Source organism: Engystomops pustulosus, chromosome 5, assembly GCF_040894005.1.
Source record: "Engystomops pustulosus chromosome 5, aEngPut4.maternal, whole genome shotgun sequence".
Lineage (NCBI taxonomy): Eukaryota > Metazoa > Chordata > Amphibia > Anura > Leptodactylidae > Engystomops > Engystomops pustulosus.
Window position 1 is genome coordinate 132,496,526 of NC_092415.1, and position 11,211 is coordinate 132,507,736.

At 38.2% G+C, this 11,211-nt stretch overlaps 1 protein-coding gene across 4 annotated transcripts in view; it reads left to right on the forward strand.

Annotated features, from left to right (window-relative positions):
* The window catches only part of SLC12A7 (solute carrier family 12 member 7), a 237,382-nt gene extending 230,721 nt beyond the window's left edge, over positions 1-6,661 (forward strand). For all 4 annotated transcript variants that reach the window (XM_072153070.1, XM_072153072.1, XM_072153071.1 and 1 more), the window contains 3 exons: positions 335-507; positions 4,174-4,307; positions 4,628-6,661. In XM_072153070.1, coding sequence (XP_072009171.1) covers positions 335-507; positions 4,174-4,307; positions 4,628-4,719 — 399 coding nt within the window. In that variant the 3' untranslated portion in view covers positions 4,720-6,661. The remainder of the gene's footprint in view (positions 1-334; positions 508-4,173; positions 4,308-4,627) is intronic.
* Positions 6,662-11,211: the final 4,550 nt, after the last annotated feature.

An 11,211-nucleotide genomic window follows, 5' to 3' on the forward strand; every position in this document is an offset into this window, starting at 1 on the left:
ATGGCATTCTTTGATTTTTATGTAAATCTTTTAAGAAAATTTGCTGTGATCATTTTTTAAAATGACTTATCTTCTATGTAATTGTATGGACAGGTTGACCATGTAATATATTGACTGGTTGGTATAGGACAGTTTCTCTGATCCTTCTGAATTTTGAAACCCTTCTCTATGATGTCCATAAGCCGCACTTGGTCCAGATCAAAATATGTAACTTACTTAGTGTTGCTGGGATCATATAATAACTTTTCAGCAACTAAAATTACAGTTATAAAAAGAGGTTCCAGTTTACGTTTATATTCACTCACTGTATATTTGTTATATTTCTTTTGCTCAGGCACAGATTATTCATGACAGGAATACTGCATCACATTCTACAGTGGCTGCCAAATCAAGTGCAGCACCAGAGAAAATTCAAATGACTTGGACTAAAGAAAAGCTTATTGCCGAGAAGCACAAAGTAAAAGATCTAAATGCAGCAGGATACAGGGATATATTTAACATGAAACCGTAAGTAATAATAGGTAAAACAGTCATCTGCCAATAAGAAGTGGCAAATAAAAGTGTTACTATACTTGAGGGCAGATAGGAGTGAACCACTGAGTGTTAAAATGGTGCTGTACTGTTCTGCTTACTGTGCCATTACAAAGCTAAATACAGACGGTCCCCTACTTGAGAACACCCGACTTACAGACAACCCACAGTTACAGACAGACCCCTTTGACCTCTGGTGAAGCTTTCTGAATGCTTTACTATAGTCCCAGATTGCAATGATCAGCTGTAAGATGTCTGTAATGAAGCTTTATTGATAATCATTGGTCCCATTACAGCAAAAAATGTTTAAACTCCAAATGTCACTGGGGCCAATTTTTTGACTTGCATAAAAATTCAACTTAAGAACTGCCTGTACACACTTGGTGCATAGAGCTGATAATGGTCATCCTTTTCACAAATATTGTTAAAGGAGTTATCAAGAGACTCCAAAAACCAACTTTTCATGTGTCCGGACACTTGCAATGAAAACACAACCTCCATCAATGCGACTTGAGGCTGTGTGAGAGGTGTTTTCTGCTCCCCTTTGTGATCATTACAGGCATGTGACTACAAGAGGCTGGTCTGGCCGTATTTGCCGCCCCCTTGTAGTCATGTCACCTCAGATAAATGGTAGGGAATATCTTCATGGGGACTCCTAACATATGATTACAAGAGGACTTTTCACAATCTCACTTATGTGGAGATTGTATTGCTTATTATTACTATTCTGTAGGAGCTGTTACAGATTCAGGAGCACTTTGAATTTTGTTTCTAGCCCCAACGGTTGCAGAGATATAATTCCCAGTATCTGACCATTATAACCATTTGGTCAGAGAGGAGGAGCTGGGGCTGGAGGCGTGTGTTATGCTAATCTTTTTTTTTTCTATGTTCATTTAAAGGCTGTGTTCACACACATTCCACAAATATTCTGTTGACATTGCGTTTACACTGCATTTACATAATTACAATATTAAAAAATTGCGTTCAAATTCCATCTACATCGTAAACGAGTTGTGAAACCAAATGTAATTTTACCACAAATGCAATGTAAATGCAAATCTGATAACTTGATATAAACCCAGATGCAATATAAACTCGTTAGACTTGTTACTGCAAAAGCGATGTAAATATAAAAGGTAATGTAAAAGTATCTACGTTACATTTACGCAAACATAACCTTTACACGGTGTTTGCGCTAACATCGCATTCTGAACTACTGAATGAAATGAGGCCAATTTATATATATTGTGGGACATTTTTTACAGAAAAACATTTTTTTTTACCAAGTGCTTTAAAGTGGAGTGGATTCATCAATGAAGGGAAATGGTTGCCTAATGGCATATTGTTAATGTGTCATTCAGAAGACCTTTTGTTGTTTTATGCTTTTATAAAAGGAACTATTGTAGCCCTAAATATGCAGTTCCAAAAGTCTTTTTCCACTTGAAAACCTGCTACAGAGCATTATGTAATTCAATGTTGTCTTTTTTTCCTGCATTCAGAGAATGGGAGAGTCTGTAAGTTGCTATGAAATCTTCTAATCCTCTAACAGCTTTGTGGTCGGATGTTAAACTTCAACTTATATCAACTTATACTAGATATTTGTATGTTTTATGTTGGAAGTTTATTCCAATTTATAGTTTAAAATGGTCTGTGGTGTAACGAGCAAAAAAGAATAATAAAAAAAATTAGCTATGGTCCAAAAAAGTTAAATATTAGGTTAGTTTTTCCAGAAGTTTCTAGGAGCAAAACTGTGATGGTTGCTCATACCAACCATTCAGAGCTCAGCTTTCTTTTATTTTTAATTGTTGTGGGGTAACAAAGGATGTGCTATGATTAGTTGTCACGCATCCAGATGGTAATGTGATTGAACAGGTGATCCATCACAGCCTAAACCGTGACCATGCACTGCAACTGTGGACCTTTCATATGTTAATGGTGCGGCACAGCTTAAAAAATAATTCAGATCCAAAAGCTAAAATAAATTTCTCCCAAAAAGAACGGGCGCAAAAATCATGTCACCAGCTCAAAAATTGAAAATGTGTTTGGTCCTGAAGCTACTATTTAATCTGGTTCTTAACTAGTTAAGTGGTTTTGATGGTAACTACATAAAGCCAACTGCTTTCATGCTCTTTTTTTATGACAGGTGATTATTGCAGAGACTTTATAGGCCATCAAAATACATTTCTGGAAAACCTCTTCATACACCTCTTAATGATGGCAATCAGCCTGGAAGGCTGTGGGAGTGTTACAAAGCCCTCCATGATGTTGTAGCTGCTTGCTGTTTCATTCTAATGGAGCACTTCCACCTCCCACTGTGTGCTCACTGCTGCTGAGATTACAGGAAGTTCTGGGCCTGATTCTGGATAGGCTGGTGGTTCTAGTACCCTGTACATTATTATTGCAGGGTATTATAAAGAAGAAGCAATCAGACAAGTCCTTTTTCATGTCCCATAGTGGGGCTATTAAAGTTTTTAAAAGATCAATTTAAAAAAAAATGGAAAATTAATATAAAAGCTCCTTTTAAATATAGAAGTTTCATATACAGCAAAAAAGTGAAATTCGCCCCACAAACCCCATATATTTGTTACTTTGTCTGTAATGACTAGTACAATCAAACTAAATCAATAGTTAACTTTTATGATGAATGCTGTTAAAAAAAACCTCACCCAAAATGTTAGACTTTATTTCCCCTCCAAAACTGCAATAAAAATTGATAAATATCTACTCCAGAATGGTACCAGTGTAAATTACATGACCCTCAAATAAACTAGCGCTCAACCAGCTCCACGGGGAAAAAAAGTGTTAAACCTCTTTCAAAACAGCAATGCAAAAACTATACATTTCTCCCCACATTAAGTTATATTCTGTAAGTTTAGCAAATTGTAAGAAAATATACCAAAATATGGTGTTGTATTGAATAACGATAACATGTTACTTAGGTTATATGGTGAATACCCACAAACAAAAATGTCAAAAGTCAATTATAGAATTGATGTTACAAGTAACGTCCACAAGTGTGGTGTCTCCGTAATAAGGAGAAATTGCAAAACATATTTTCTCCTTTTACCTTTTGTAAGTGTGCAAATTTTAGGGGTAAATTTCAAAATTAGACTTGGTAAAAGCTGTTTAGTAAGCTAAGGGGTCCCATTTTGAAAATAGGGTAATATATAGGTGGTTTCTAAAATATGTTTCAAAACGCATTAAAAACAAAAATGATCCCTAAAAAATTCGATAATGAAATTTCTGTGAAAATCAAGAAAATCAATGTTTGATTTGTAAGCCGCGTGCCGTTGTAAAGACATTTTAAAAGAAACACAAGTCAGACATTTGGGAAATGTTAGTTAAAACCCAAATTAGTTATTAACTATCATTTGGGTCGATTAGAATTTTGAAAATTTTAATTTGTTTTCTTAAATGCAAAATAAGAAATAACATGAAGAGCAACGTGTCACAAAGAAACGCTCAAAATCACTTTAGTTAATTAAAGTGTTTAAAAGTTTTAACCATATGGCCATGTGAGATTACAAAAAATGGGACTAAGTGTTAATGTGCAAACTGGCTGCATCTACAAGGGGGTAAGGGTTACAAATTAACTACAAATTTAATGTCACATTCATTTTCATTTTCTTGCTTTATTTCTAGAAATCAGTCAAATGTTAGAAGAATGCACACGGCGGTGAAGCTAAATGAAGTTGTTTTAAACAGATCCCAGAATGCACAGCTGGTATTATTGAACATGCCTGGCCCCCCAAAGAATAAGCAGGGTGATGAAAACTGTATCCTTTTACTGTTTTAATTACTATAAACCTCCTTCTAAGTAGGAAACATTCTAGCAAAACCTTTTATGTCACAATGATAATTTTACATTTCTTGTGTCACAAATAAATCATCTTTTCTTCCAGGCTACCAGACAAACTGAAGCCTAGAGGGTTGAAATTTAGCACACCATACACTGTTTTGGAAATATATAACTCCTGCACTGCTGATAAAAAAAGGGTATCAATAATAGTTTGTCCTGAATGCATTTTCTAAAACATTTCTTCCTAGAAAATGATATAAAAATAAAATAGCTTATTTCTTTAACTACTGTGACTAGATATGGAATTTTTAGAAGTTTTAACTGAAGGCTTAAATAAAGTGCTGCTTGTACGTGGAGGTGGAAGAGAAGTAATAACTATCTACTCATAAAAATCTGAAGAGGAAAAATTAGAATGGAACATTGCAAAATGAAGGATGAGAGTGACAAAATAAAGCCATGTACACTGTTAGTATATACTTGAAGTGATGCTCCAGACAATCACTGGTCTGACAGAACGCTCTGCCAGTGTTCATACCTAACAACATATATATGGATAATATTGTTAAGTGCCAGATCTTTTCCTTTCTAGTTATGACAATAGTAAAATATTCATTTAGTATTCGTTATTTGTCTTTCTTTGTACTCAACATTATAAAAAACGTTATCGTGCAGTAAAACAGAGAGTACAGACAGGCATCCATTTCCTTATACCAAAAAATGTTCTAGCTTTTCCAGTTGTTCTATCATTCTTCTCCAGTGATTCATGATTTAATAATCTACTTTGTTAGTGCATTGACACATTTTATATATTGTATTCTGTAGCAATATTTTGTGTATAGTACAGAGGGAAGGTATGCACTGCTGGCATATTGGATTATACATATATAAATACTGCACTATGAAAAAGTTCAACATATTTCTGCATGGACTCGGTGTAACTACAATAAATTTCCCACCATTTTTGTCTTTACAGATGTGTATGGGAGATTTATCAGGCCCTTGTTTTAGGTCCCCCCACACCTTAAGTTTGACCAAATATACTAATAGGCTTTAGGTGCTGGACTGTATGGTCTGGCAATTATATGCCAGGATAGATCCTTGCACTATAACCTGTTCCAGGAAAGTGCACTGGCATATAGCCAGTGTGCCAGTGCAGGGTCTCCTCACACTGGCACACTCTGCAACACAGCCCATTTCATGCCACTCCAAAACCACTTGGAGAACAAGTTGCTATTCCTGGTGCACAGCCAAGAACAGCAATTTTTTTTGAGCCCATATTTTATGTAAGTCAGTGCAATCCTTGAAAAATGTCCTCTATGTCTCTATAGTTACATAATGCTATTTACATTTATGTGATATTTTACTCTGCCATCTCTATTAGCAGGTGGTACTATAGAAGTAACTGTTACCAAATTTAAAATAAGATCATTGGCAATAATAGTTACATCTTTGACTAGCTTAAAGCCAGTGCGACACCATGGACGTCTTTTTAGCTGGAGACAGGCTCCAATAGCCTTTGCAATACGGATTTTAAAAATGCCTTTATCTGTATTCTGAATCATTTCATTAATTTACATATCGTTAATTTTACATTACCTGGCTCCCTGCCAGTAGCATGTGGTGAGTCCTGGGTGGGTGGGGGGCAGCTGCAGCCTGTGTCTCTTCATGCCTTTTTCCTCTTCTCCACACCATCCTTCTCACACAGACTGACCCTGCGGGACACATGCTGCTGGCACGGAGCCAGGTAATGTAAAATAAACTATTATAAAGTACTTCAATGATTAAGAATGTGAAAGAGGCTTTTTTTAACCCCTTCCCAACATTTGACGTAATAGTACTGCATGGGGGGAAGGTGCGTTTCCGCATCATGTAGTTCTATTATGTCATGTATGTGGCACCGGCCCCTGAACAAAGCTGTTACCAGAAGCTGCATATGTAGCTAGGGTTTAACCCTTACAAGCGGCAGTCACGCATGACCGCAGCGTGCAGGGGTCTTCAACAGTAGATCAGACACCCTTGGTCCATAGCTCTGATGGCAGCCCCGGGGTCTGCCAGTGCCTCAGGGCTGCATGACTTCTTCCGGTAGCCGGGTCCTGCCTGTCCCCAGGGACCTCATTTGCACTGAAGACAGTTTGCAAAAGCCCATTACACCTTCATTGCAAAGATTTGTTTGTGCCTTTTCTCAGCACTTTCTTTACAATATAATTGTGTGTTATAACTTACCTGGCTTCCTGCTAGAATCCTGTGGAGGTTTCCTTGGTTTGGATGCATTAAAAAAAAAAAAAAAGATTTGCCTGTGCTGCTCAATCACTTCTCAAATCTCAGCCCCCACCTTTGTGCTCCCTCCTGCTCCTTCACTCATACTGGGATAGAGCTCACTGCATAGTGATCTGACATCAGTGGGGGAGAGAGAAGTTGTCCATGAGCTGGTAACAGGTTCCGTTTAAGGTTTTTTTTAACACTTCAGTGGTCCGTGGATAACATTTCAAAGCCTTTGATATTTTTCTTATGGACAACATCGAATCAGTGTAAAAAAAACTGACATTTGAAAAGGCACGTTGAAAAAAATGGTTCAGTAAGGCATCACTGAAAATTACTAAAGCCAGTAATAAAAAAATAAATTAATGTGTGCATTTGCCCAAATGAAAGCATCAGTAAGGCTTCTGTAAAAATCACTGAAGCATGCGTGTGACTAAAACCGTGAAAAAACCCTACGGCAGATTAAAATGGGCAGGATAAGAATGTAAAGCTCTGACCTTTCTCAGAAAATAGTTACATTGTTTACTTATGCATTAAAGTTAAATCATTTTTCTATTTTATTAATACTGTAATAAGTGTTACTCACTACCATATATTCAGTTGTCCCATGAAGAATTTTTAGTGTACACCTAGCTTGAAGATGGCCAAAATGATTTAATCAGGATAACATTATTTATCTTTTTAAAGGGTTTTTTTTAATTTCTCTTTGTAAAAGGTTTTTTTGGTGAGCAGTTCATAGATCCCTATTGCAAGATCTCAAAGTAAAAGGGCAGAGAGGCATAACACGATACATGGCACAAGTTCAGTTAAGTGTGACTATCACTGCAAGTATGCTCATGCAAAAGAATAGGGCTGCTCCTTTTTCTTTTAGGATCCCATGTACCATACAAAGAGAGTTATCCAAGAAAATTCCATTTGTTTATACCAGGAAAACCACTTTGGACTACACTGTGCATTCTGCATAGCATGCTGTAGGGTTCTGAAAGTAATAGTGTGAACATGCAAGTTTCCACAGTTGTGATTGTTTATGCAAACACTTTTCTTAGGACTGTTAAGGTCATGATATAGCTAATGAGCTACAGATAATGCACTCCCTCAGGTTTGTTGAGCAGATTATATGTATCGATGACTAACTAAGGTTTTGCTTTAAATCATTTTTGTAATATATTTTTGCTGTATTACAAATGTTTCATTTGTATTAAATTTATATTTTTCATACTAAAATTGATATTAAATTTTTGTTGTCACTAAATGAATTACCTAATTTACATATTTATGCTTTGTTGTTTCCGTGTCCAATGTACTAAAGGATGTTTATGTTGATTCATATTCTGTTTAATTTTTCGTATAAAGTAACAATTGTTTTTAGATGATGTTAGATTTTTTGTAAACATTTAAATAAAATATTAATAAATAGTGATGTCATTCTTCCTGACTGGGATTAAGCATATCCGTATAGTGATAGCTGATTTACAATCTCAGATCTCATGTACACAACTATTTCTTTTATACACAAAAACAGCCACTGCAACATTTTTTTTTTTTGCGTCTAAGACACGGGGCATTGACAGTAATGGGAAAATAGATAGTCGTATTTCTCACTGCATCGTGAACTGGCCATGAGACTGCAAAGCAAAAAATAGAACACCAGGAGACCAGGTCATGTGGCTGCCAGCTAGCAGCAAAGTGGGACCACAAAATGTATACGGTCGCTTGCATTAAGTTTGAGTTTATGTCAAACTGCCAGGCCTGTCTTTAGGCAGCATCTGTAACAGAGTAACAGACTGATACAGATGTACTGCAAAATCCCCATATGCTACAAAACCGTAGTATTGGTAGTAATATGGTAGGAATGATCAAACACCCTAGGGGTCGTCTAAAACTACAGTGAACAAAAGTTAAAACATTATAAAAAACATAAAGCAAAATAATAAACATGTTCAGTATCACCGCATCCAAATATCAAAATATGAAACCAGTTATTCCTGGAGCTGAAACCTGCAACGGAATATCAACAACCTGCGATTTCTGAGGCTGGTGACTCGGATGAACTTATCCGCAGCAGCAGAGGTGATTCTTGGCCTTCCTTTCCTGGAGGGGTCATGATGTGAGCTAGTTTCTTTGTAGCACTTTTGCAACTCCACTTGGGGACACTTTCAGAGTTTTCCAAATATTTTATTTCAGACTGACTGACCTTCATTTCTTAATGTAATGAATGCCACTCGTTTTTCTTAACTGCTTTTTTCTAGCCATAATACAAATTCTAACAGTCTATTCAGTAGGACTCAGTCTGTGGATGGGACCTAGAGGAACTGGTTAGGTGGTGAGCACAGCTTACCTCTATTTGTCCCTTGTTGGTTGAACAGCCTGGTCACAGCAGGGAGGAATGCCTTCTGATAATGCTCTCTTTCACACTTTGGGTGAAACAGTCGGTCATTGAAGGTGCTACCCAATGCCACCACAGTCTCTATGGATGTGAGCTATTCTGCAGAATAGATTTTACCTTACACAGTATCCTCCTCTCAGCTACCACCTGCACAGGACCCCCCCAGGACAGAGCTGACTTTCCTAATCAGATTGTCCAGTTTGCTCCTCTGCTTAGCTGAGATTGTGCTTCCCCAGAAGACTACACCAAAGAAGATGGCTGATGCCACTACAGAGTTGAAGAGGGTCTTAAGAAGTGCCTCCTGCACTCCGAATGCACTCAGCCTCCTTAGTGTGTTTATGGAGGACTGTGCTTACGGAAGTCCATCACCATCTCCTTGGTCTTCCCAGCATTTACGCTAAGGTCGTTTTGCTGGCACCAATCCACAAAATCCTGGGTCAATTCTTTGTATTCCCTGTAGATCTCACCTGTAATGAGACCTACTAAAGCAGAGTCATCAGAGAACTTCTGAAAGTAGCAGCTAGTTGAATTGTACCTGAAGTCTGATGTGTATAATGTGAACTACTAATCACGGTGTCTGACACACAGTCGTGGGCTATCACATACTGAAATTGGTTTGCGAGGTAGTCTAGGATCCAACTAGAGTGTTGGTGGTCCACTCCAGCCAGATCCAGTTTGTCTGTCAGTAGCCCTGGCTGCAAAGTGTTGAAAGAATTGCACTGGAGAAATCAATTATTCTCAAAGTGTTCCCTGGTTTCTCCGTGTGAGAAAGAGTTTGACGTAGAAGGTAAATGATGGCATCATTTATACCAATGCCTGGCCAATAAGCAAACTATAGAGCGTCCATAGATAAGCACACTACAGGACGGAGATGTGTGGGAACCAACCTCTCGAAGGCCTTCATCAAATGGGATGTTAATGCCACCGGTCTGTAGCTGCTGAGGAGCGATGGATGAAATGTCTTTGGAACTGGTACCACAAAAGATGTTTTCCACAGTTGTGGTACCCTTCCCAACTTCAGGCTCATGTTGAACATGTGTGCAATGATACCACAAAGCTGATCACCACAGGTCTTGAGTAGTCTTGCACTGATACCATCTGGCCTTGCAATCTTGCCCACTTTAAGCCTTTTCAGTTCTCTTCTCACCTGGGCACTTGTAATGATCGCATTGTAACCTGATGACTGACAGCTGGTTTGACTGATCTGGAGATTGGGGCTAACAGCAGGGGATCTAGTGGGGGAGCTCACATTGAATGTGGAGGACACAATAGAATGGTGTGTGATGGGAGGGGCAGGTGTGTGATCAAACCTATTGAAGAATAGATTAAGTTCATTAACCCACTCCTTATCTGCGGTAACCTGAGAGACAGGCTGTCTGTGACCAGATATTGATTTGAGACTTTTCCAGACCCCACTGATGTTTTCCTGTTTCATCTGTTCCTTTGTTTTCCTCCTGAATCTGGATTTCCCCACCCTTACTTGCCACCTCTGCTCCTTTTGAACAATCCTAAAGTTTGGTCAGTGATAGTAGGTGCAAAATCCCAGGTTGTGGATGGGGACTCTCTAAGCAGACACATCTAGTTCTGTAAGCTGACAATGTGGTTACATTATCAGGGTACAGGCTGTATATAAACTTTTGTCTGGCTTCTGAACATTGTACTAGTATCTGACACATTGAAAGAGAGATGAGACAGATCAGAGATGATCAGATCCATTAGATGCCTATTGCACACAATTTCAGCTCTCCTACATCTCTGCTATTCCACAACACACTACATCTGCCGTGTCTCCCCAGATAAAGAACTTATCTATCTGTAGCTTGTAGTTCGCATGCTGGCAGCAGGAACTCAGATTCTGTGTATCATTGTGTGAGCTCCGTCCTTGACTGCAAGGGGATGGGGCCAGAGTCCAGGGCTGCAAAGCGAAAAAAAACTCAGCTCCACGGCCGTCACACAGAAATTCAAGATTGCATCCCCAACCCCAAGTCAGAAGTTACAGGGTCGTGTCTAGAAGCAAATGAAATTGTGTACACAAGGACTGATAGACAGGTTGGACTTACATGTGTGCTGCAATTTTGTCAATCACAGTGAATTAGAGAATGTGTTATTTTGTTATCCTACATGCGTTTTCAGTCTGTTTAAAAACAGTCCAAGAACACTATGGGGGACATTTGCTTAAAGTGTCGGTGTTTGCATTGGCTTTGTTACCAACCTGCTCTCAGAAAGAAGATACACA